The sequence below is a fragment of the Megalopta genalis genome, chromosome 5 (assembly GCF_051020955.1).
Source record: "Megalopta genalis isolate 19385.01 chromosome 5, iyMegGena1_principal, whole genome shotgun sequence".
NCBI lineage: Eukaryota > Metazoa > Arthropoda > Insecta > Hymenoptera > Halictidae > Megalopta > Megalopta genalis.
The window spans coordinates 24,862,154-24,889,236 of record NC_135017.1 but is presented as its reverse complement, the minus strand read 5'-3'; the positions used below and the strand labels follow the sequence as shown (position 1 = coordinate 24,889,236).

The window sequence follows — 27,083 nt, the reverse complement described above, 5'->3', positions numbered from 1 at the left end:
CCTCCGGAGATTCCTGAAGGGAGATTTTACATAGACTGGTCAGCGGATTAATTAATTAATTAATTAATTATTAAAAAAACACTGTTGACTCATTTGTTTTACGCACGCGTCTTCGTGTCCATATTCGACGAGGAAGTCTCTACGATCTCAGAATCAAATCCGAAGCGGACAGCGAATGGCTCCTGAAAAATTGATGCCTTGGATTCTGCCGACTTCCGTTTCCAGGACAATTTGATTACATGTCTGATTGCGTTAGCGACCCACCGAGGACTCGATGCCCTCTCCTCTTCTCCGAGATCTTCGCACTGCTAAGCGTGCGATGCTACTTATGCAAAAATAAAAAAAATCATCGAAAGTTTTTCCAAACCGGCGTTCGTTTCGCGATATTGATCCTATTAAAATTCAACGGTGTACTTTCATTCCGTGGTTAGTGACGTCGCCGATGGGAGAATCTTCCTGAAACGTGTTTTTCTTTCGACGGAATTTCCTCTTGCTCTTGCACCATTTCGTTCGCGGGCCTTCCACCTCTTCGCCCTCTCACCGTCACTTCGTTGTCTTCCTGCTACCACCTGGTCGCCGAGGCACCTCAGTCGACGTGTGACCTTCTATCAGGGCTACGGGGCACCGTGGACACGTCACACGCTGAATCGTCTTCGTGGTGGCCGCGGTTCGATCGCCGATTCCCTCGGGAGAGATAAGAGCCGAGGGCGCGGAGAGTTTTCGCATGGGGCTGTGAGTGATCAGAATTCTGCCGAGACCACCGTCGTGGAGACGACGACTGCGAGAACCGTTCATGACTTTGGTCCCGTCGATCGGTCAAGGTAATCTGTCCTTCGTCATTTAGGCGATAAATCGGTCGCGAGAAACGAGAGCGAGCTCTGTCGCGAAATCCCGGACTGAAAAAGTATTATCTCGATCGCCTACTTCCTTTATCAGGCCACGGAGATAAGGTGGTCTCGTTTTAAATAGCGCACGACTCGAAATTGTTTTTTTATAGCAGCGCCTTATTTTAACTTGAATTAGATCGATAGCTGTTTATAGACAGCTATAATGAGTTCGGTGATTTATTGTCGCGCTGCATTAGAAATGATCGAGAACATCGCGTGTTGAATCGGGAAGCTGATTTTTGGTGAATGTTAAAAATAATATCGATCTGCAGCGCAGATATCTGTTGCTCGTTTGCGGACAATGTAGTGGAGATTTATGTCATGCCAGATTTTTGGTAGCGAAAGATTGTCAAAAGGATGTCAAAATCTTTGAACCCGGTAGACCGTGGATCTTCATGCATTTACAGAAAAAAATGGATAAACGAAACGCAGAACAGTGAGGATAAAAGAAGAATTTCGAAATACTGCGGCCTTACTTTCATTGTATTATCGTCTTTTTGCGTGATATAAGAGATGATGAATAAACTTTTCATTTTGCATAAAGATCGACGTTGCGTAGTTTTGGTTTCCTGCGCGGCGAGAGCTTCGTTGCAACAAATACCGATCACCGTAAATACCGTCGATCAGGATGCGATCTCTTCCCGGACAGTGTAAAATTAGAATATTCTGCAATTATTGTACCGTTATAATTAGGCCGAGTTCGCGTTCCATTAAAAGTCTCGAACCGTTCCGTCAAATAGCGCAAAAACAAGCGCAATAAGCGCCACGTCCGAGCACGTTAAAAATTGAATCTCGAACCGGTTGCCTGCTCTGATTTGCATCGGTCAGCGAGCATCCCTTCGTTCAGAAAAGAAAGCAAAGACCGATTGGTTTATTAAAACTGTGATCGCCGATAAGTCGATCTTCCTGTTCTCTTCCCTGCACGAGTAACAAGCAGAGCCTTTTTAATTCGAACCTGGAAAGCAAAATTTGCCTTCAATGCAAAGCGATTATCGATTCTCTCTCTTCGTCTGTTTAAGCAGAACCGAAATTCATCTTTGATCTGAAACAGTATTAAAACAAGAATAATTAACATTTGCGAAGAATTGTTATTCTAATGAACATTAGAATATAATAATATTAATATATTATTATATTAGAATAATAATATTAATATATTATTATATTAGAATAATAATATTAATATATTATTATATTAGAATAATAATATTAATATATTATTATATTAGAATAATAATATCAATATATTATTATATTAGAATAATAATATTAATATATTATTATTTTACATTATTTATTATTATTATTTTTTATTTATTATTTTGATTTTCTCACGGTCAAGTATCATCGAAAGGTCCTCAAAAGGAGGTTCCAAACCAAACAGATTGCACAGAAAATTAGAGCGGGCCGTGAAATTCCGTGCTTGGACCGCTCGTCGTAGTATAACTTCTTAAACGTCGTTTCACATTCCTCGCGAACCCGTACCGCCGTGAAATGCATAAGACTCGCGGTCGGATCGTGTCGCATCATCAAATGGGACATCGCGCGGCACGGCGCTGAAAAACAAACTGATAAAAATTTGAATGTCGCTCCGAAGAAAAGGAGGTCGAGAGAATTCCTGAGCCGTCGAGGATTCTGCTCGGCGGCGTGTCGGTCACGGAAAAGCGAATGATTCATGACCCTGTACCCGAAACAGCTCTTCGAGGATGAAACCCCGAAACCGAGAGGCCAAAAGTGGGTCATCGGCGAGCACCGACACACGAAACAAGAGTCGTTTCTGTTTCGTGTGCCAGTCACCTAACTAGGATTCGCCGTGCCGGTCACGGTCACGAACATCCTAGCCACGAATATTATGGTCGCGGGCAGCGAGGGACCTTGGACGATTCCATGGACCCTCGAGAGAGTCGCGCGTTCGGGTCGACGGACGTGTACCAGTTCCTTCTTCTTCCTGCCCGCCCACGCAACCGCTTGTTGGCTTTTGTTTGTCAAACCTTTCCCGCAGTTACTTCTCTCTCGCGCCATGCCGACGTGTTCTTTATCAATTATCTCTGCACGATTCACTTTTACGTCGACAGTCAGCATTTCCTGCGCTTTACGTTGGGGTCAAGGTATTCGTGTACCGGAAGCTTTCGGCGTGCATTATCAAGCCTCGAGCCAGCGTATAATTACCCAGAGAACAGGATTCGATCATTTACGGATTCGTTGATCTCTTTACACCGTACTGTTCGGCCGAAGTTGTGTTCCCGATCCGAGAAGTAAAAATCGCGTCCGAATCGCCAAGAGATGGGTAGAGAAGAGGATGCTGGAAATATAAAAGCAGCAGAACAAGGAAACTGGGATAAGATAACAACTTGTACAGTTACCTATAATTCTGCAAGCGTGTAGTTAAATCTGCTAGTCATGTACGTATTCGATCCTCGAGAAAGTTCTGAGATCGGATCTTCGATTCGCAAGCACATCGGCTGCTCACCGCGATCCAGCCCCCGATAGTTATATATCGGTTTATCAGCACCATCTCTAAAATAATGGGCAAGATTCGTGCCTGACAATGCCATTTCTTCTTCGCGTTGTTTTTCGATTTCGAATCCCAGCGCAAACGACCCGGGTTCCGTCATCGAAACGGTTTCTTCATCGTGGAAGCGTCCCGGTGAAACACTTGCCCGATGACAAAGCGGAAATTCCTCTCGTACGTGTCCCGGTCTTGTCTCCGCCGTGACAACGAAAGCTCGCTCGAAAGTGCGAGTAACGAAATGCTAATGCCAAATACAGCAATCGAGATTGCGGAGCCTCGACAAAAGGTTGCTGGAATGCTGCGTGAGAGAGCATAATCGCGACGAGGCCGCTGACGAAGACGAAGAAGAAGAAAGAGAGAACGGCAAGGGGCCCGTTACGCGTTGGAACTCGATTCCGCTCGATGAAAGATGTAGCAGCTTGTCCCTGTTTATCATTCCATTGTGGAGAGATGGCTCGCCACGGTCAAGGGAGCCCGTTAATTACGAGCAGGAGCCTGAACGCCTTAAACACCGGGCAATTACGCCGCGGACAATGAACGGTAATTGCAGGGAACTGACGATTTCAGTTTTACACGCGATCGACGAGCTGGATTCTCGCGCTCCTAATTGGATCGTTTGCATCTCGGAGTGTTTACGAGGTGCTAAAAAAAAACTATTCGAGATTCGCAGAATAGCGAATTAAGAATTCAACCGAGAGGAATACGTCCCAGATACACGAAAATAAAAGAAGTATTATCTCAAAACGCGATCTATTTCGAATTTACGGATACAATTTCTTAGAAACGAATCCTGCATCAGCGGTCTTATTATTTTTCTTTTTTAGAAATCCTATATTTTAAATTGTTTATTGTGTAGGATCGTTTGCATCTCGGAGTGTTTATGAGATGCTAAAAAAACTATTCGAGATTCGCAGAATAGCGAATTAAGAATTCAACCGAGAGGAATACGTCCCAGATACACGAAAATAAAAGAAGTATTATCTCAAAACGCGATCTATTTCGAATTTACGGATACAATTTCTTAGAAACGAATCCTGCATCAGCGGTCTTATTATTTTTCTTTTTAGAAATCCTATATTTTAAATTGTTTATTGTGTAGGATCGTTTGCATCTCGGAGTGTTTATGAGATGCTAAAAAAACTATTCGAGATTCGCAGAATAGTGAATTAAGAATTCAACCGAGAGGAATACGTCCCAGATACGAAAATAAAAAAAGTATTATCTCAAAACGCGATCTATTTCGAATTTACGGATACAATTTCTTAGAAACGAATCCTGCATCAACGGTCTTATTATTTTTTTCTTTTTTAGAAATCCTATATTTTATAAATTGCCTATTGTGTAGGATCGTTTTTGTTCTTTTTAGCAAAAAGATCCTAGGAAGTTTTATTTTCATTTTTATAAGTTAAATTTGACGTTCCGTACATTTGCGAGATTAAAATTTGTACGAGCATCTTAATTAAATATGAAACGTGAACATTCAAGACGTAACTCTTCAGCGAAACGATGCATTGCGTTTGATTTGAGAAATTGTGGAATGCACGAAGAACGGATGATCGATGCATCCGTTCATTTGCATCAGCTCGAGAATGATTTCATACAAAGGCTGCTGACGCGTTTACAGTACATATCAAATCCGGTGGGCGTACCATGAATCGTGCACGTATCCCGCATGCACGTTCGAAACCATGCCCAGATATATTAAATGTAGGACGCAAGGGAGGACGGAACGTCTTTCCGGCCCCTTTTACTTCACCGCTTGATAAACTCGTAGCCCAGAAACACGCGGCACGTGAATACTTAGCATAAAGTATTCGAGCATTTCAGCGCGGTATGGAATTTGCGAGGAATCGTTAAATAATCGCAACATTTATATCATACCGAAGTAAATTAAAAATCAAGATAAATATTAATTCAGCCAAATTCATTATCAATTTTTATATGCATAAAGCAAATGTTTTTTACACTAGAAGTATTCTTCTATTAATTTCGAAGGACCGCGTATCGGTGTTATACAATCCTGAAAATCTCTATTCTTTCATTTCAACACCTTCCTCAAAATTATTAATTACGTTGTCGAAAGCAGTTAATAATAAGAAAGTAATGCAGAGCTCGCGATCGATACGAACAAAAATGCTTCACCCTATGCACACAAAACTTGATATATGTTTCATAAGAAATGTACTTGATCGTTTATGCGATGGTCTTTTAGATACGGGGAGAAGGATGCAGTTCAGTTCGTGCACACTGGTGCTGGCCCTAGCCTGCGTGGCAGGCACGTCCTCGGAATACTTGATGGGTGGTCACATGGACAATAATCCACCTAAGTCTATACTGGAAGAGATCGAATCTTCTCCGGCTTTGGCAAGAACGTCGCAACTGGATGACCTTGACCTGGATCTCGACGCAGAGGAGAGCACCGTTGCCCTGTCGACGACGAACGAAGAAGATCCTTTGCGTTATCACCTTCCGTACCCTTTCGCCTTCAACGGCGGCAGACCGTTCTCGTTAGAGAAGGACCCTATCACCGGCAAGATTGATTTTGAGAAAGCACCACCTGTGAAAGCTTTAAATTACACCACTCGTTACCAAGAGCATGCGAACGACGACGCACAGGTCAACAAAGATTTTTCCAAAGAGCCTACCACTTATTTAAAGAAGAAGATTGAGAACAAGGAGACCGTGGACGTCAGCCCTAACGAGATCAATCCCTATTCGCCAAATTTTCATGATTTCCTTAATCTGCCTGTTCATTATTCGTCCGACGTGTATGGCAAAGACAAGTATCCGTTGATATCCAGTTCGTATGCGAACACCAAGGTCCAAAGTGGCTCGAACAGCTATAGTACCTACAATCATAAACCTTATCATGGAGAAACTGTCCTCTATTATCCAACTAGAAAGCCGTATGTGCCGAAAATATCTACATCGACAACGACCATGGCTCCTAGAACCACAACATTGTCTAATACTCCTGCTAGTACCACTACCACCACCACTACCACCACAACCACTACAACGACTCCTAGACCGCCGATAACTACAACTACTAGCACTACTACCACTATTACTACACCTCCCCCGCCACGAACCACCGTTGTTTCCACATCTACAAAAGCACCCACGATAACCACATGGAAGCCTTCGATCACTACTCCTAAGCGATACATTGATCACTTGGATGATTATGAAGATATTCTGCCAATAGAGAAGCTACAGGCCTCTATGTATAATAATAATCATCAGCAAGGACAAAACAACATAGTTCATAATAGAGATTCAGTGAAACCTCCTGTACACCATGATGATTATATAGATGGTTACGAGGATTATGAGATCAGCGAAGAAGACATGAAGGACTACAGTTCAGCGAAGGAATCGACGAATGATATTGTTACGACTAGCACTTTGTCTGCTACAGTGCCAACTGTACATAACATATCAGTGACTGCTGGAACACCAGAGACTACTACAATTACAACAACAACCACGTCTATGCCACCATCGGCGGCACCACCCTCTATTTTCACGATTTCTTCGCCAATGCCTCAAGAGAGTACATACCAAAGTAATTCCTTGGCATTCCAACCGCGGCCACAGCGTCCAGTGACTTCGATGCCTTTGGACAATGATCCCAGGATCCCGATAACTTTTGAAAATGACCACAGAAGGCAAGGCGTGGCAGACAATGTTATCATTAATCAAGGCTACAGGCCAAATCCAATCATTAATCAAAGGCCAAATGGCTTAGGTGGAATCTTGGTGGAGAGTACCAGTAACATTGTCATACCGCCTGATCAAGACACAGTGTCTTTTGTGCTTGGCAACAGGCAAAATGTCGAAGGTGGTTACTATTCGTTAGGAACGGCGATTGGAGAGAATCTTTATGGTGGTTCGACGGGAGTAGACGCTTCCTTCAGGCCCCAGTATAGTCCATCGATTGATAAGGGCAATTATGAGCCACAAGTCCATCAGGGAAGCATCGGGCTACCTTCGGTGTCCATAACTGATAATAATCCTATTTACGCCGCTCAAACGTGGAGACAACCAAATCCTTCTGCTCCACAAAAAGCCAACAATGAAGTAGAACCATCAAGAACTCAGGGTACAGTTGTAAAAAGTACGGTGCTCATGGAACAGGCAGACGACAAGAAAGATGACAAAAATGTCAACTATGTTGTTTTTCCTAAAGACGAACCCAAACAACCTGTAGAAGAACACATCGTGGTTATAAACGAGGCCGATGGAACTGTACACGAGATTATACCTTCTTCTACTACGAATAAACCTATCAGAGTAGAGTTACCTGCATCCGACGAAGAACATTTACCTCAGCTTTCAGAGAATTTGACTCCACCGGCGGAAAGACCGAGACCTCCATCCCAGTTCTATTATCATTATCATCATGGCGGTACAGTAAGGCCTGATCATCCAAGGCCGCAAAGGCTACCATTGCGTGGGAAGCAACCGTCGATGCCTCCTCCTTCCGACCTAGCAATAAGGAGACGACCTTATCCTGACTCTAACTTGCCAAATATTTTGCCACAGTTCAGACCAAACGCGAAAACATCTCATGGACACCGTGGCTCGGAATCTATTGGTACTATTCCAGCTGGACAAGCTTACCCTACTAGGGTAAGGCAACCTGTGCAGGTCCATCCTCCTACAAGGAGACCTTTACCTCCACCACCGTCTTATCTTCAGAGACTCAATCCTCCACCGCCACCGATTCATGCACTTAGAGTTGCGGGTGCAGCTTCCACAAAATCTGAGAGTATCGTTCCGCCTAGGGATCCGGAGTCCACGGTCAAGAGATTTCGTCTCCCAGCGGTATCAGCCACCTCTAGAGGGGATGAGGAGGTCAAATCACTTCAGAGATTGTCCAGTCAGAAATTGCGGTTGGAAGAGGAGGAGAGATCGGAACGTTACTCGGAAGAACCTCCCCAGGTGCCACCCAGGCCGCCTTTGTTTCCAAAACGTAGAACGGCCGACTCGCCGCATGTTGCCACCCTTCAAATGATTCAACAACATGGAACATTCGAGGAAGACAACGCAGAATTGTCAAGCCAACCACCTAGTGCTCCAAGCGTGAACGATGAATCGGACGAGATTGTGATCGACCAGGAGGCAGACAGAAGGAAGTTTGATACAAGGAAGACAATGGCCGAGCCTCCGGTTTACGTAGTATACCCTGTGAATACTGCAGTTAATATACACCCTGACGATTCCAGAGAGAAAGATGAAAGTGTGGTTGTAGGAACTCGTGGTCCTCACAGACCTCTTCCACCAGAAACGCTTCTCCAGGACAACGAAGAACAGGAAATGGACGAAGAACAGAGTCCTCCAATTCATAGTTTATTCAGTGGACGACCCGTCGTTTCGGACTTCCCTTATCCGTTAGAGCGACCTGATCCTTCTATTCTTGCGAATGGGATGAGGGAGACCCCTATATTGGTTCCTAGTGATCAGCGCCAGGAGGAAGAATCTGTAAAAGAGAACAGCGAAGAGAAGGATGACAAAGATTCTAGCGTGAATGTTATACCCTATTTACAGGACTTCCTTCCCTTCCCGGCAAGGAAGAACGATGTCATCTCAGCGACACTTCATAGACTACCATCTTCGCCATCTTCTACGCCTATTGCCTTTGTCTATACGCCAACAGCTCATGCCTCTCATCGTCTTGACATTGATGTACGAGACGAAGACAGCTCGAAGACTGATAGTAACGAACAGAAGCCGGTTTTGTTGCCTTCACAACAGCCATCCAGTTCCTCCAGTTCGGCGCCTTCTCCGCAAAATTTCATGGCACCGTTTGTTGCTAGTGTCAGCGCCGAGGCACCCTCTAAGAATGGCTGGAGCGTTGTCGTCGTAGAACCCACTTTAAATAGAAAATCGGATGATGATCACGACTCTTCTGAAAATACTTCTAATGCAGAGGAGACGCAGACAGAGAAGAACGAATTCGATCCAGAGAACTTCAAGCCTCAGTTATTCGGCGGGTTCAAACCAATTTACGAGTTTCCTACGGAAGACGTAGACAGGCTAGAGCGAAGGGAGCCCAGTGAAGTGAATTCAGAGGCGCAAGTTCAGGAGTCTACTGGTCCAGTTGTTTGATGAAGGAATAGGTTTAATGACTAGAAAATATGCTATTTAAATGAGAATACCTAAGTTTCGAGTATTTTGTTGTCACGGCGTCCCTTTTGGCATTATCAGCCTCTGACTCAGAAAATAAGGTTTTGATAGATATATCATAAACAATTTTTGGAGTACAAGGGTCTGCATTAGTATGTGTGATGTATAAAAGGATAATGCTAATTGGAACGCTTAAAAGCAAGAAAAAAATGGAAGAGAAACTAAATATCTCGAAACTTCGCGCGTTGGTGATTGGGAAGGTTTGTTGTCTTCGCGGGGATCAAAGTTAATTATACAAGTCTGAATGTCAAGCATTTTTTGAAAAATCAAACTGATTGAATTGAGACAGAACGATTAAATGTAACGCGGCGCAAGTTATTCGATTAGACTAAACATTGGTTACTAAAACGAAAATGAGCCATTGGAACTATGCACATAATTTGATATGACACAGTGTAACAAACTTGAGTTGGATTCAACATTATGTGAACAATAAGAAATATTCTTATATGATAATACTTGCACCTCTTTGCATGTAATCGTCTTTAACGTAACCGAAAACGCTGCAAATAATTATCATACCAAGAAATCGTTATATTTACATTAATTCATCTGCTTTAATCATAGGATACATAATAATTTATAAAACATCATCCAAGTACACGTTGTCATTTTTTTGTACATGTCAATTCGTATTTATACGTTACACATTTTCGCGTGTTAGCAAGCGCGAACGATGTAAATTAAACTATTTATTTTATTGCAAACTTGTTGACGATTGCACTTATATAATAAGTATTCATGCAATAAATCATTCTTAAATTATTTGCTTTGTGTCCACTTTATTCATATTAATGCCCTTTTAAATATTCCACATTTTGTTGAATAACATTTAATACAAAAAATAAATGCTTTCTCATTATATACTATCATTGTTACGATAACAATATATCTATTTGTAAAATAACAAATACTACATTTGTATAAAAATTTCTTATATAATACTGTAGATTGACAAGAATTTAAATAGCTACTTCTAAGGAAGACTGAACGTAAAACGATTCATTCTTGGCTTTCTTATGATATGTATATAAAAAGTATGAAAAATAACAAAAATATTTGTTTAATAAATAAATTCCAATGATTGCATTGGATACGAGTTTCATATAATAAAGATCATATCAGGTAATCCTTATTTATAAAGTCTTATAACGTATAATAAATACTCTTGTATAAAAATGGTCCTCTATCTATTAGTATCAATTACCTCTATCTAGTATAATTGTTTAACTAGCCTTAAAGTAAAAAACTTTTGTTATGTATGAACACATTATTTAAATTACCGTTGCTTCGTACCTCTGAACACAATACCCTTTTTCCGATTGCCAAATAGCCGTAGATCCAGTTTTAACACTACAATGCCTTTCTCAACTTCATGTAAGCGAATCCGTTTTTGGATCGGACCGCACGAGTCTCTGCTATCTTTCATTATGTCTGCAACCCTAATCTCTGCTCGACCCAAAAATTCTGTAAAGAGTATTAATTGTACTGATTTTTATTTTCGGTCACATATACTTTCTTAATTATTCTTATAAACTATTTATGAAATTAACTTTACCATCAGGACTGTAGTAGCCTTTATCAAATACAGTTATACATAGAGTATCTTCAAGCACATCCTTTACTTGGAATTGCATTGACGCATCCCATAGAGGGCAATCTGTTCCTGATACAACACCCGTTCTCTCTTCTTGTGAACCCATACTAACTTTGCAGAATGTACTGCATTTTCCTGAGAACATTATTTCATTAAGTTTCCTTTAGATTTACTCTATTTACAATGTTAATATAAAAAATTAAGTTTTGTCACGTACAACAAGCATAGCTCTATTGTTACGTTCACAGACAGTGTATTTATATATAGCAGTTTTATTACATTTATTAATTTTATGTTACTAAAGTAATATTATCTATGATTTCACTACAAATTACAGTGCACTACTATTAATTTTAAATGTTGCAGAAATAGGAAAGCATTACTTCAGCACACCTCAATTGTTAAATTGCAAACAACATGCAAGCAGAATATTTTACCTTTTTTGGATATCATAATATCTTCAGCTTCTACAACTACTAACGAAAGTTTACCCTGAGGTGGTCTCCTGCGAACTATAATCATGCCAGGTATTTGTTAGTAAAAAGTATATCATGCAGTTAGATAGTGATGATATGATTAAAGAAATTTTCAATGATATCGTTTCTCCTGGTTGATGAGTCCATTTTCGTTCCTTTTGTTAGATGCTTATAAAGAAAGATATTAAAGGGACCAAACAGCTATAAGCAAGCAAGTAGTGCATATACAAAGAAGGAACACCCTAAGCACACTCGTCTGCTTACCAGGTGTTGTCTTCAAATTGAAACCTTGCAGAACTGTAACGAGTATTCTGCCACACGCTCCAAATTGTGCCAGCTCTGTTTATTTACACATAGTACGTATTATTATACCTCGAATTATTCATAATAAAATGCTGATAAATAATGAAACGTCCATTTTTGCACTCGAGATTATTTTGGGTACAGATATCATTATTATGTAAGGACATATGAACCATACTATTACAAACAAGAATATTTGTAAATGGAACATTATAACACTTACTTGATTTTTGTCTTTGTAAACGAGTTTTCTCGTTTTCTAAGAATGTCTTTCTTGCCTCCGTGATTCTTCTGGTCCATAAAGAACATTCGCCTGGGGACGGGGCTAATAATATTATTGGTTTCTTCTGGTCTCTTAATCTGAGCATTTTCGTTGAGTTTTCTGTACTCTCACCCCAGCTTAAACTATTAACGCTTCCATTTGTGTCTGAGTCTCCTAAGAATGACAATTCATTTAAAAATATTGGCTGTAAAATAAAAACACTTTAGTTAGCACGCTCATGTAATTAAGATATTATTGATAATGGTATTTAGTACCTTTCTATACATCTTGAACTTCTGATGTTCATTTCTTTCAAATGAAAATTGTTGGCCACTGGGAAAAGACTTTTTGGGAAGTGTTGGTTGAGCAAACAACAAAAAATCGTTTGTGAGAAATCCAACAAGTTCCTTTCCACTTTTTGCCTAACATGTATATATTTGTCAAATAAATTCTGTTCATTTAAAAATACATATCTTCTGCTTTATACTACCTTATGAAGGATGCCAAAGTGAAGAAGCTTTCGTGGACCTAAGGAATTAGTTAAAGAATTAAAGATAAGTTGTTCCTCAAGACCGTCGCAAGCCACATGCGTTTGTAACCATTCTAATCTATCACTGTTTTCTTTCTCTCTAACTCCCTCGTTCACCTGAGTACAAAATTCTTCTGCCTTAGCCAATGCTTCCTGGAGATACTGTCTGTCAGGATGATTAGCTGCTGTGTGTTCTAAAATCTAAAATGATTACGTTTAACATACAAGACGTTCTCCAACACGTAGTAAATATTTTAAAAGGTGAGTATATAAAGTAAAAGAATCCGAAAATCACTCTTTAAAATATTTAGCACATGCAGTCAAATGTCTTGTCTATAATATCTTATAGAAAATGGAAATTAATGTAACAAATAGATAGTTTACTTTCCCAATGATTAAAGGATACTTTGTTATCCTTTGCATAGGCTTGATTAAAAAAGAACTTAGAGGCATTCCTTTTGTCCGGGGATCTTGTTGGCAAGTGTGTGCCACTTCAACAAATTCTGGTACAGTTTCAGTCAATCGTTGGAGGTATACTGCAGCAGATATTTGACAACTGCAGAATCTAATATAAGCTGACATTCTGGGTATCTAGAAGACACAATGCATGCTATTAGAAATACAAAACAGTAACATAAAAATGAAAACTTACGTTTTCACATAGGATATCACCGATCATTCTTACGACTCCTCCTTCGCTGTTATCTCGTCGTATTCTCAGTGTTCTGAAAAAATATAAAAATTATTATATCAAAATTATTATTATTAACTTAATGATTTGCTAAAAAACGCTACCTTAAAAAATTGTCGTTGCAGGCAATGATATCTCTCCAATTAACAAATATTTTGTCCACTTCATCCACAGTTAAAACTAAACTTTCAATAAGAGGTTTCTCAAACACCTGCAAACAGATTTCGTTCATTATATTAATTTATTCAGATATAAATATCAATGTAAGAAACACAAAATAATTTTTAAATACCTCATGAACAAGTCTCATATCTTCTATATAAGCTTGTTCAGTTGTAATAAGTTCTTTGATGTATTCTTGACGTTTTCTTTCAATTGCATCCAACCCAGATGTTAGGTCAGTTGTCATCTCATTTACTACACATAAAATGTATGAAAAAATTGTTTATTGTACTTATATTACTCCTCCTTTTAAATTTACTATCATTAATCAAGAAAAAGGAAATAATAAACAAATTACTCAGTACATTGTCAATTAAAAAAAGAACGTATTCCCGAAATTGAACATAACAAAATATTGATATGTTTTGATTTGAAGTAACATTGTTAATACTTAAGTTAGTATTTAGGTATTGCCAAATAATAGAGAGTCGTCGTAGACAACGATACTTTACAACGGACAGATACTTTATTTCAATCAGCAGTTTTGCGAACACGTTTGTATATGTATGGATATGTGTACATATGTATAAGAACGGCGTGTATATGCATACGTGTAAAGATCCAGAGTATATTCACATGAAATGTGAACAAAAATCTGATAATAAATACACAACGATCTGAACTTGTTCACACTCGTACAGTGTTCCTTCACTCACGAGTACACCACACACAATTGAGATTCATAATGAGATTCGACATTACAACAAACAAACAATATGGATATTTTTGCAAATAGTAACAATCTTAAGGATTAGCACTACACAAGTATTTTGTCTAAGTGTAACCAGTTGCATAACTTGCTTTACACAATTATCAACATGTTTAGATAAAGATTACAAGATTACAGGCGCATCTAGAATATTTAATATTAAGCACACAATGTTTTTCCATATGACCAGACATATTTATACACCTTTCTTGCAAAGACTCATATAGAACGTGTAAAAGGATCAACCAGTGTATAAATATGCTGGTCTACTGTGCGCTTGGTTCTTGCAGTTATTCGAAACTAGTTATTCCATCAATTTTCTGATACAGTAAATGGAATGAACTTTAAGTGAACACGAAAACGCTCACTAATTTATTTGTTCTACTAAATACAGCGAACGATTTTGATGGAGGATTTAAAATTATAAAACAATAGAGTATTAAAATAATTTACAGTTTTATCCACAATACTCACTGATTTTAACAGAAGCAATAAATTAGGTCGACAATAATTCTATAAAACAATAACACAAGATTTAAGTATCTCAACATCGAGATTCATTATATTATGTCCATAAAGATAAATAATAAAGGTAAAAGATCTGCCATTAAATATAACATAGTAAGGTATCCTACATATACATAATTATAAACTATCATATCCAGGAATAAATTGATGGAAAAACTGGCTTACGATAATGTAACATTACTTAACAAATCATTCCCACCAGTGGTAATAATAACTATCTATATCTTTATGATTGTTATTACTGATATTTTAATGATGATTTAGGCTCTATAATAGAAGGCTGCGAAGAAGGAGCACATCATCTCTCATTGTGTATTACTTAGACGAATTAAAGAGAAACAAATAATAACTATGTATAGAATAAATAAATAGGAACAACAGATTTGGTTAAACACGTTGAATTTAAAAGAGAACAATCATTCTCTTAGCTAATTCTAGGCAGATTGTTATCTCTTTTTTAACTGCTATGTTTACAATAAAATTTTGAATTTAAACAGGAAAACTATATAAACTTCATAATCGAGCAATATTTCGAGACTGAATGAGCATTGTTTATACGATATAACATTCTTCATCTGTCCGCATGGTGAAATGAAATTTCGACCAGAATATTCAGCTAGTGATTCAACAACTCCTTCTCCCTTTACATTGAAGGCAAGCAGAAAAATGATGTTCATATGCTCATACTTTAAATTGCTATGAAACCTTTGCACTAGGCCTTGGCGCAGTAGAATAACTGTGCAAACCATCCGTGTTGCGCACCAAATGATATGCTATGCTGCTTATATAAAAAAAGGAAGGGCAGTATTAAAGATTTTTTAATGTTAACATTTCCTACAAAGGGCACTGGTTACCAAGAGCCGGAATAATTATTAACAACCAGCATAATTATCTTTCTAACTGGCCTAACACTTTAAGCCCGACATTAGTGACTTTTAAAAACAATTTCCTTTTATTACAGAGATATTTTTTTTTGTACGTTTTTATTTACACATAAAGCCGCTCAAATGTTTTTAAACCTATAGACTAGAGTGAATGTTTTACAGATACATAGTTAAATATTTATTGTCATTGCTTCTAGTAAAAAGTACTTCCATTTACTACAGATCTATCATCAAATATAATAGATTTTTACTAAAATCATTTGCTAAATTTGTCATAAAACAAAAGAAATAAAATTATTTATTTAATAAATGAAGTTTCGGGCTAAAAGTGCTAGTACGAATGAAAGCTGCAGTTAACTTGTTCTAAAAATAGAATGTTTCAAACGAATTTACATTTCATTAAAATATTAAGCATTGATGGTACTAGATATTATTCTAAGTAGACAAAGAAATCATATTTGCCTCGACTTTGGAGTTTTTGGATCAAAGTAGAGGGTTGAGGTAGAATTTGGTGCACATGTCAGGTGGTCGTAATGATATTTACGATATAACTTTTTTTTCATTTCCATTTTAAATATTTAGCGCTCTTGTATACGCATACGTTTATAAATACTGCACAATAATATCCGCATTGAAACCGTACATAGAGGTTCAATAGCTTTAAGTATAATGGTCGATGAGACGCATGGTAACAATTTGAATGACAATGAAAACAAAGGAACGAGCAGGATCCCGTACCAGAGGGAAAAGGCTTGCATGTAATTCAAAGTAATATAGAAATGAAGAACCAGCCCTGAGTCTTTCTCTCTTTTTTTTTCTCTCATTTCTATGCTCACTGTCTCTGGCGACGAGACTTGTCGGTTGCAACACGTTGTGCTGAGCGTAGAGTCTGCTATCATTCTTATTGCACTTCTGATGTTTTTATTTTAGCCTGCAATGTTGCGGTGCTGCTCTGCTATCCTTTATGCTGCATGTTAAGCAGAGGCGAAAGATAACAATTAGTAAAAAGGATTCGTTGATTCAAGAAATCGTATCAAATGAAAGTTTGAATTGCTTGAAGTAGCTATTTCATTTTGTAATACTAGCAATACAACGGACTAGTTCTCAAATATTTTACAAAAGCAAATGAATTGCAAATAAAAGAGTACAGTTACAAATACTTTCAATGCCATTAATGTTAATTCCATTTACTAAATTTGCTGAAGGCTCTTAATGCAAAATAAAACTTGTACGAATTGTTATCAAGATTACTGATACAAGAACTGTGATTTACAAACTGCTGATGCAAATATAAACATTGAAAATAATATAATACTACGTATGTTTCTTAGTAGAAATGTGTAACATAATATAAAATAAATATATTTTTCTATTGAATATGTATAATAGAATAATTGAATGCTTTATGTTAGAACGAAACAGCTACCTCAAACGGACAGACGGACGGACAGGCAGGCATGCAGGCAGACAGGCAGGCTGTATAATAGAGAAAGTATTCTGCTCTATAATAATTTATACCTCAAACTACCAATAACAAATAGATCAGAAATGAAGTAACAATTACTGTACATTAAACATGTACCATCTTTCCAAGCCAAAGTGCTAATTTTAATGCAGCCATATCAGAGCAGGAAGCACACACAACACCTGTTGTGACTAATAAACTCTAAAGAACGCATTGTGTTTGTACAACTATCACCAATCTTGACATAGTAATTCTCATGAATCATAGTAGTAGTCAAGGTTTACATTTAGCATAAGAACTGAAAGCATTACAGTTCGATGTGTTTGGTAACGATACTCCTAATTATGCCTGTAATCTTTAAGTTCCTTAAATAAAAAAGCAACTATTCGGATACGAATACCATAAATACGAGTAATATGTTTATAATCACATTAAGGCGAGTATGGAATGTGATACATTTTACTAATACTAGAATAATTTCGTCATATATGCACTAGAAAATTATTATTTGTCAAGTCTTATTAAACGACCGTCGCAAAAAAATGATAAATTATACAATTAACATTTTTATTTATATAATGTCAATTTCCATCAACATTGTCAGATACTGATCAAAATTAAACCTGACGGTCGTCCGTCTATCCGTATACCACAGATGAAAACTATGCTACAATAATTATGTTTCGTGGTTTCGTACAACTTTCATGGTACTACTTTGCTACACACAGTCGATGAAAACATGATTCATTAACCGTTTATGATGGACAAAAACATAAGCATACTTCTTTGGAAACAAATTCTCTGTCGAATTCTGAATTTTTAACATACTACTATGCAACAAAAAAGAATACTTACACATTGGAGATACATAATTACTGGGGAATACACCGGACACTCCGTTCAGTTCGCCTTTCCACCACTGTTCCTCGTCTTTTGCAGTTACGAGTATAACATCACCTTTCTCGAAACTTAACTCGTCTTCATTTTGCGCCTGGTATGGATATAATGCCATAACGCGTTCTAAAAAGAAGATAGAGAGAAATTTTAATATCTTATACCTATTATTAAACAGGTATAGTTAAATATATTTTCTGGAGGCCAGAAAAGAAACCTTACCAGCATTTGGATCTGTAGGGGAATCTTGATAACCATGGGAAACTGGTGTACTTCGATTGCTACTACTGGTCAAAGGCTTAACATAAGATGCTGGGAACCAACCAATTTGTCTTTTTTTACCACGAGCCTATAAAAATATAGTATTTAACACCGTGATTATTAAGATTTCGGATGTTATTTGACAAGTACAATTAATAGTGTATTGTCGCGAACCTGTAACTCGCCTTCCCACCATCCGCTATCTGTCTTTTTACGTATCATTATCAACGCTCCTTTCTGTAAATCTAATTGCTCAGAACTAGTAGCTTGGTACGGTGCAATAACTTGTACAATTTCAGGTTTCCTCCCTCGCTGTAGTGTGAAAAATATATATTTTAAAACACTGTTTTATTTGTCTATTACTATCTTCTATATTCAATTGTATATGAAAAATAAGGGAAGCTTTTTACAAAGCTATGTTTTTAAGAGATAGAGTACCTTAACATACTGCAGTAGTGGGATGCCAGCAATGAGGACAAAATGGAAAGCAATTTAGATTCATCAAATAACAAATACCATACACTTTCAAAATACACATACACAAGCTATGGCCCTACTAATTACCTGCTGTGCTGCCATTGCGGTAAAGTCTGGTAATTCTGCTCTATCTTCTGCGGCAGCTCTTTCGTCTTCTAGCTGCTCAGCAGTCTTTTCCTCTTTCTAAACATGGATATAGCGTATCTAGCTTACTATACATTTTGCAATCTAATGAGCTTATGTATACGTACAAAGTTAAATTAAGAAATAAATTGATATTGTACAATACAAGATAGCAAATATACTTCTCGACATGGGAGTATACGAAATGAGAATTTTAAAATAAATATTACAAACCAGTGCTACATGGCTAGGTGTCGTTATCTCTGCGGTCGGCTCAGTCGTTGCAATTGCTTCAGTCGCTTCAGTAGGTGTAGAGACATCCTGATTAATGTTACACATGATGTTAAAGTCAAAGAACTCACCACGTGTTAGAATTATAAATAAAATCACGATTTCAAATATAATAAAGAATCGCATGTGTTAAAATAGTGAAATAAAAAATTATTGCACCTGATCTGGAGCATCGCATTTTTCTACATAATTAGCAGGGAAAATTCCACTTCTATCTTCTACATTGCCTGTCCACCAGTCACCTTCCTTCTTAGTCACCAATATAACTTCTCCTTGATTAAATGTCAGATCTCCAGGTTCGGCAGAGGTGTAAGGATATAGAGCCATATAATATTCGTTGAGACCATCAACCACTGCAGCTTGATTAACACTAATTTCTTTAGCATACGACTTGGGAAACCAACCACTGTTTCCAATACTAGATGTACCATACCACCAATCACCCTAATTAAGCAGATAATTTATATAATTCAGTGCCTCAATTGACTTACTTATAAATTGTATGATTACCTGTTGTTCAATGACTTTAATAATATCTCCTTTTTCAAAATTAAGGTGTTGGTCGGTTGTAGGTCGATATTGAAAGAGAGCTGTTGCTTGGATATCGCAGGCTGCACCCAATCCAAGAGTAGGAATAATAGGTTCAACACTAGGAGGTTCTCCACCTAATGAACCAGCGTCGGATACATTTTCAGGAACTTCAGCTATTCCTCTGCGACGATAGAAATGAGAATAAGTAATTTAAGTGGTTTTAATAATTTGTATATTTTGTATTTCACTAACTCTAAAGTTCTTTTTTCCACACTGTCTTGTTGTACAAAAGCATTTTCATTTTCTGGTACAGCATCTACACGTTCGACATAAGACTCAGGAAACCATCCAATGTGACCGCGAATTTCACCGGCTATCCAACCTGATTCAGCATTTTGAACAGGCGGTACCTAATTTATATATATATATATCGATTAATTGCTAGTTTTATATTTCAATGCACAATATCTACATGCTTTTAGAACAATTACCAGAATAATATCGCCAGGTTGAAATGATATCTCATCTTGATTTCTGGCTACGAATTCATACAGAGCCCTATATTTCATGACACCTGGAGTAGCTTCTTCTACAGCTGTAACTGTGGTAGTATCACTAACAGGCCAAGCATTATCATTAGCTGGTTCAGCATTGTCATTCCAACCACTATCACCCCAAGCAGATGTATAATCGGTTGGAGCACCGGTACCGGCATTAGCTCTAAGTTCTAAGACCTTCAATTTCTTTTCCTCAAACGAAACATAGAGATTCTTGCAGTCGGTGGCTAAATTTTGTATCTGTGTCTTAATATCTTGAAGTTGGCCATTATTATTTTCTATATCAGCCATTTTTACTTCGATCTATCAACATAAATACTATACTTAGAAATTACTGTACATTAAACATAAATTTATCAGAATCTATTTATGTATACCTGTTGCTGCAAATCAGTAATTTTATCCTTCATTTGTTTAAGAGCGATCTGTTTATTGTTATCTAATGCCATTTTAATCGCCTCTTGTCCAGCAGATTCCATGCTTGCGTTTAATTTGTTTTTCGCTTCGATACGAGCTTTTTCTTGACTCAAAACTAGTAATCTTTGGTTGTGTTCGCGGAGTTTATTCTTTAAAGCAGCCATCTCTTGTAATTGTGCATCACGAGTCGACCGCATTCCATCAATAGTCGTTTTAACACCAGAAACACCCACTCTAGTGTCACAAATTTTTTGCGATAATTCCTTTACTTTATCATTCTGTATAAACGAGATTATAAATTATGCAACCTGCATTATACGAACAAAGTTTACTTCATTGAAAACCTACTCAATACTTACAAGTGTTCCAAGTTCAATAGTTAACGTTTGATTCTTTGCTTTCAACTTAAGCAGTACATCCTGTTCTTTTTGCCTTTGTGCCTGCAGTTCTTGTGATTTTTGATTCTCCCATTCTAACTGTCTCTGTCTCTCCATTTCTCTGGAAAACGAAATGAACTTATAAGAATCTATTAACAATTTCAAAACAAAATATTCAACTTACTTCCGCGCTGCTTCTCTTTGTTCCTGTGCTCTTTTTCGTTGTTCTTCTTTTTCCTGTTCAATTTCTTTTTGTCTCTGCATTTGTTTTTCAATTTCTGCTTGTCTACGCCTCTCTTGTTCTAACCTGTTATATTATTTTCATTAATATGAGGAACATAGAGCTATAAAATACATAAAATTCACTTACCTAATTTTTTCTTGTTTATCTGCTTCTTCTCTTTCTTTTCTTTCGCGTTCTTCCTGCTCTTTTCGCTGAATTTCTAACAATGCTTTACGTCTACGTTCCAATTCTGCTTGACCTTTTTCAAAGTTTTCTTTACGTTTATCTTCAAAGGATGTCTTTAAAAAAAGTCTTCAATAAATATGGAACATAAAGAGTAAATATTGAAATCCAAGATTATAAAAATGAATTTTACCTGTGGCATACCAGCTAATGGGTCAATATTTTCTGTTCCACCCTGTGAAAGTGTTAAACTGCTCTGCCGTTGACGTCTGAATGCAGGTGGAATTAATTCTATTGGAAGCGTGGCGGGTATCTTTTCACCAACCTTGGCAATATCACATAAATGCATTGCTAACACAAATTCGTCACAGCTTAAACGACCATCCAAATCCATATCGGCAAGCGTCCTAATAAAGCAATCGCATTCTACAAAACTGCTATGGACCATTACTGTAATGATATCTATTGAATGTTGTATATGATTAAGTCACCATACCATATCTCTGCCAATTTTGGTTGTGGCAACTGTGACTGCACCATAATATTTCTAGCTTGCGGACCAGATAAGAAACCAGTTCGTGTTCTATCCCAGGTATTGAACAGTTGAGTATACTTTAATTTTGTTTGATGTGGTACAGCCCATTCTATAGATTGTGGAGAGCCCACTGAATGCTGACTGTGTTGACTATGCTGACTATGCTGGCTATGTTGTGAATCAACCGAACCCACTCTATCTATACTTGGCGGGCGTGCTGTTGTACTTAATGGTGTGCTTGTGGATACTGGAGTCTGAGCAATTACACCGTTCACTAATGTGCCGGTTGCCGCAGATGATGAGACTAGGGGTAAACCTACAATTGGAGGGGTAGACACTACACCAGTTCCTAGAAAAGTATATATCTATTGGTACATCAGTTAGATATTTATAATTAACATCGCTAATTCTATTGAATGCATGAAGATTTTACAGTATTGATTAACTTTTTGCCTTACAATTTTAAGACCAAAGTTTCTGATGTGATGGGATAGAGAAACATTTTGTCATACAACTGTGTGTTTGATTCGAAATCCGCATTGTAAACGTCCCTTAATATTGTAAGGTAAAGAGAGAGTTTAATAAAAGTTAATTGAAAACATTTTAAAGTTTATATACCACTAGGCATTGGTGCAACGGATGATACAATAGCTGGACCACCAATTGGAGCAGTCATACCAGTACATAGTGGTTGCATTGGCATCGTTTGACCCATTCCGAAAGCAGCAATTGGTGTTGGATTTGTATTCAAAGGAGCGATTGGCGCTACTGCTGGCATACCTGTTTAACATAAATTGTGTACTTAATGTTAAATATTAATATTTATAAAATTACTAAATTTTATAGGTTTTGGAATTAGTGACTTCAAGAAAGTATTACTCTTGTCTACATAAATCAATAAATGATAATACATACAGTTAATATCTTATCCTAACAGATTACCAATTTAGTAGCCTTTTCTATAAAAACAGTGTTACTGAACAATTAGTCCTACACTATAGAATACACACTACCAAGGATTATATGTACTGGAATTTCATATTAGAAAATAAAAACTGTAAGACTTTTACAAGTATTATAAACAAAAATATAAATTTTGTTATTCACCAACAAAAAAGTCATGGAAATTAATATAATTGTACTTCCTACAACACACAATGTGTTATTGTATTAAGAATACCTGGTAAATCAAAATCAAGGAAATCTGTAAACAAGGAAGTAAAATATCATTGAGAACTCAACATAGTATCTCTTTCCAATCTGCTCAAGTAGTAAAAATATATAAAACGTAAAGAAAATGAAAACTGATTTAAATGTTAAAAATAAGTAGATTTTACCTATTGCAGAAGTGGGTTGTATTTGCTGAACTGGAGGAACCACTTGCATAGCAGACACAGGTGGCACTTTCACTGGTGACATTCCAGCTGTTACTGGACTATTGGGGAATGAAGGTGGTGCAGGTTTTGGTGGAGGACCAGTAGTAGCAGGTATAAAGTTTGCCCCTGAAATTATACAGTGTCAATTACCTATTCACTTAATATTATTCTATATTAACTGCAAAACATTCAGTACAATAAGATACTGTAAAGGAAATATAGGATATTAGCAAATAAGATAATAATTTACAAAAAAAATGTAACAAATTGGCAATTAAAATTATTACAATGCATTGCAATATAAAATTTAAGCATAATGTATACATTATGTATATACATATGTATATAATCTGCAGGGATTTTGATTTTTTAACAGAAAGTGTATGATGTCGTGATGTATGATGCAAAAAGGAATCATTTCTCTGCCCGAGCATGTAAATCTAGAAATATGGGGATCTAATGTCTAAGTTCACATGCGTTATCATCTATTCCGTTTTTAAAGAAACAATATCTATTTTCTTCAAACTTCCTTTATCCCTTGAGACATACCAATATTTGTGGGTGGTGCAGGTCTTTGAGGAGGACCACCACTAGGGGTAGTAGTAGCGGAAGTGGTAGTAGTAGTGGTAGTACTTGAAGAAGGCACGATTCCTTTTTTTTTGCAGCAGAAATATTATATCATTGTATAAATGTTGTATAGGTGTAAGTAGCAGATAAAAAAATCAGCAGAGTAAAATGTATATAATATGCATGGTTAATAAAACAAAGCAACTGTGACACTCATAATATAAAATCACGTATTTTAAAATTAGAGCACATACATACAGAAGCAAAATGTTCATATTGACAATAAATCCATGTATAATATATGCCATTGAATAATAACTCCTTAGAAATATACGCAGACAGAAGGAATGACAATATAAGTTTAATGATGTGTTTGTGTTCCTACATATATGTGGCAATTATGTTATGCATAACATGAAATAACACTGCATGATAAAATATAATGCTATGTTTATATTAAAATATATGTGTATTGGTTGGTAATCCTTATTTACAATTAAAATTTTTTAATGTTACTTTTCAGCTTTATTATACATTACATTAAACATGATATACTAGAAATAGTTAAAATATAGAAATTTATTTTTCATGCAAAACTGAACTTCTGCATTCAAAGTTTTAAAGCATACATCACAGTAGTATATTATTTCATACTGTTGATTATGTCATATCAATAAAAAAAAGAGAATCATAACGTTCTGAGAAACTTCAAAGAAAAAATTTAAGAGAAGAAGACCCAGATATAACCATTCATATGCAAACATCCAATTCTTATAACATACCCACAGAGGGTGGTGCAGGTCGAGCGGGTGGCTTTGACGCTGTGTGAGTTGTGGCATGTGTAGTGGCAGCCAGATTCTGTCTACTTTGTCGTGATGCTGTGTAGTATGATGCATAAGTAAAATAATGCTAAATAATGCTGCTCATTAGTTAAGATGTTTTTCATTTAGGGAAACCAAGTATTGGTATGAATTTAGGTAGATATCAATAGTGATAAGAAATACTGCTTATTCTGATTCTTGAGACTGAAATATTTAGTTGTTATGCAATATATAGTAGCTATAAAGTCAGCTTAAGACACAATATTGTATCTGTTGTGAAATATAATACTTATCATTAGTGTAAGGAGTCTAGTGAACCCTATGAAAATCCATACTTTCACAATGTACACTCATTTTTTAGATTCTTTTCAATGATTCGGATAGAAACATATAAAATAAATTACCTGGTAAAGTCATTGGTGAAGCAGGCCTAATTTGATGTCCAGGTAGTGGTCCATTTGATGGTGGCGGGCCTATTAAAGGACGTGGAACTGATCCAGCCATGGGCATCCCACCAATTAAAGGTTGTACTGTAACTGGTGGGGGTCCAGTTAAATTTACTAAAGAAGTAACATTATTGTGCGGAGGTATACTGGCACCTCCATTGGTTAAATTTGTTACACCTGTGTCACCTAAACATAGATGAAAAAATTAAAATATATTTAATGCTCATTTGAAGCAATTCTTTTTATTATATATACTTACTAATAGAAAGCGCCTTTAAACTCTGCACTAGAATTGGTGGCAATGCATCTGGGATCTCAAAGCCACGTAATTTTAAAGTAATTAATTTACAAGCAATACTAAACTCATTTATATCCAGTTTACCATCTGAATCTGTGTCTGACAAAGACCTGCATACAAATGATCACATTAGATATATGATAACATTATCACATTGTCTGGAATTTAATTGCACTTCAAATATTTCCATAAGTAATATACTTGAATGAATCACAAAAGTCACATTGAATGAGCAAAATGTAATGATGTTATAGCAGGCTATTGCTGCTGGTATTAATGAAGAGCACTGTCAACAATATTCTCTCTATATTAAAAATCAGAGTAGCAACACTATTTAATAAATAAATATTCAAAAAATATAAATATTTAAAGAATAAATATTCAATTTTTTAAAGTATAAATATTACATTATGCAAATAATATAATGTCATATTATGGTCATCATGAACATAAAGCTAAGGAAATCACAATTAACTTCCAGATCACTTGGTACTTAGCATTAAATGTCAAAGCATTCTGACAATAAGAAAAAAACAATACCATATTTTCCCAAGAATTACAGGTGGAAGTTGAGATCTGAGCAAAAACTCTTTTGCCTGTCCTCCAGTGACAACACCATTAATTGGTTTTAAAGAGTCAAATTGTTCTTTATACTTTGCACGTTCCCTGGGTTGAATCACCCAGGGATCCATACCTAAAAAATGGTGACTCTTTAATTTTTCCCATGATACTTTATTAAAACGATTTTTCTGAATGAAACCACTAATATTTACGACACAATTCGCTATTTTATGAACAATGCATGCCAAATGGAAGACTACAGACTGTTTTTATTGTTTCCCTACAGACAATTGCTGTCAACATGACAGATCAACTAAAAGATGATTGACAACTACAAATTCGGGAAAAAGAAGAGATTTACCTGGTGTTTGTGGGGTGGCCATCTCTATTCACCCGTAGGTGACCACCGAGCTGAATCTGCAAGGAAAGAAAACTAATAACTTTCACGGAAACATTATCTCCGGAAACTCGGTCGGGATATGTGGCGATTTCAAGGTTAGGTCACGGTGATCGATCCTGGCAGGAATGACTCGAGATATACCTCACGAGAGAAGAATTGTCGAAACGCTATCAATTCAGCGTGGATTCAATCACGAATAAATCCAATTAACCAAATAAGAGCGGGGTCATGAACTTGAAGATTGATCGGGGCCCTAACGCACACGTATAAGAGCAGCAATTTTTCTCACACCAATGTATACGAACATACGACAGTGAGCCGCTTCCCTCGCTCGCGAACCCTTCTACAACTTTACTGAACAAAATTCATGATTGCGTATCGCAGCGTTAGCGATTTTCCTCCCGATACAACGAATTCGTAGAATTTCAGAACTCTACCGACGATACGCGGGTCGGCCCACATTGACTGACGTACATACGTCACTTTCA

At 36.9% G+C, this 27,083-nt stretch overlaps 2 protein-coding genes across 4 annotated transcripts; one reads left to right on the top strand and one right to left on the bottom strand.

The window, feature by feature from the left end:
* Positions 1 to 451: 451 nt before the first annotated feature.
* On the top strand, positions 452 to 10,356 carry LOC117223940 (uncharacterized). Its single transcript, XM_033476540.2, has 2 exons — positions 452 to 821; positions 5,612 to 10,356. Exons 1-2 carry the CDS (start codon positions 794 to 796, stop codon positions 9,511 to 9,513), a joined length of 3,930 nt encoding a protein of 1,309 aa, XP_033332431.2. The 5' UTR covers positions 452 to 793; the 3' UTR covers positions 9,514 to 10,356.
* Dap160 (dynamin associated protein 160) lies at positions 10,354 to 27,083 on the bottom strand. 3 transcript variants are annotated; one of them, XM_076521734.1, is made up of 36 exons: positions 26,737 to 27,083; positions 26,557 to 26,612; positions 26,175 to 26,328; positions 25,596 to 25,744; positions 25,295 to 25,522; positions 24,852 to 24,947; positions 24,052 to 24,153; positions 23,464 to 23,628; positions 23,307 to 23,330; positions 22,745 to 22,906; positions 22,088 to 22,475; positions 21,785 to 21,998; positions 21,556 to 21,707; positions 21,370 to 21,492; positions 21,168 to 21,306; positions 20,769 to 21,086; positions 20,326 to 20,694; positions 20,087 to 20,244; positions 19,814 to 20,015; positions 19,463 to 19,747; positions 19,247 to 19,333; positions 18,977 to 19,072; positions 18,587 to 18,724; positions 18,374 to 18,500; positions 18,113 to 18,277; positions 13,742 to 13,866; positions 13,554 to 13,660; positions 13,411 to 13,483; positions 13,143 to 13,349; positions 12,720 to 12,959; positions 12,505 to 12,651; positions 12,191 to 12,434; positions 11,929 to 12,003; positions 11,150 to 11,323; positions 10,888 to 11,058; positions 10,354 to 10,826 (listed from the first exon to the last, which is right to left on the bottom strand). In XM_076521734.1, the coding sequence occupies exons 2-36, from the start codon at positions 26,576 to 26,578 to the stop codon at positions 10,822 to 10,824; spliced, it is 5,631 nt and encodes a 1,876-aa protein (XP_076377849.1). In that variant the 5' UTR covers positions 26,579 to 26,612; positions 26,737 to 27,083; the 3' UTR covers positions 10,354 to 10,821. The 3 variants fall into 3 exon arrangements, with proteins under 3 accessions (XP_076377849.1, XP_076377848.1, XP_076377850.1); XM_076521733.1 differs by having other exon boundaries at positions 10,354 to 11,058; XM_076521735.1 differs by lacking the exons at positions 10,354 to 10,826; positions 10,888 to 11,058; positions 11,150 to 11,323; positions 11,929 to 12,003 and having other exon boundaries at positions 12,272 to 12,434; positions 12,720 to 12,757; positions 12,876 to 12,959; positions 26,737 to 27,082.

Bases quoted from the DNA above. Each gene is read 5' to 3' on its own strand.
- LOC117223940 (XM_033476540.2), top strand. From the start codon at position 794: ATGACTTTGGTCCCGTCGATCGGTCAAG. The intron at 822-5,611 runs GTAATCTGTCCT...ATGGTCTTTTAG, and splicing joins GGTCCCGTCGATCGGTCAAG to ATACGGGGAGAAGGATGCAG.
- Dap160 (XM_076521733.1), bottom strand. From the start codon at position 26,578: ATGGCCACCCCACAAACACCAG. The intron at 20,245-20,325 runs GTAATTGTTCTA...TATATAAATTAG, and splicing joins AACCTGGCGATATTATTCTG to GTACCGCCTGTTCAAAATGC. The intron at 12,960-13,142 runs GTAAACTATCTA...TAATCATTTTAG, and splicing joins ATCCTTTAATCATTGGGAAA to ATTTTAGAACACACAGCAGC.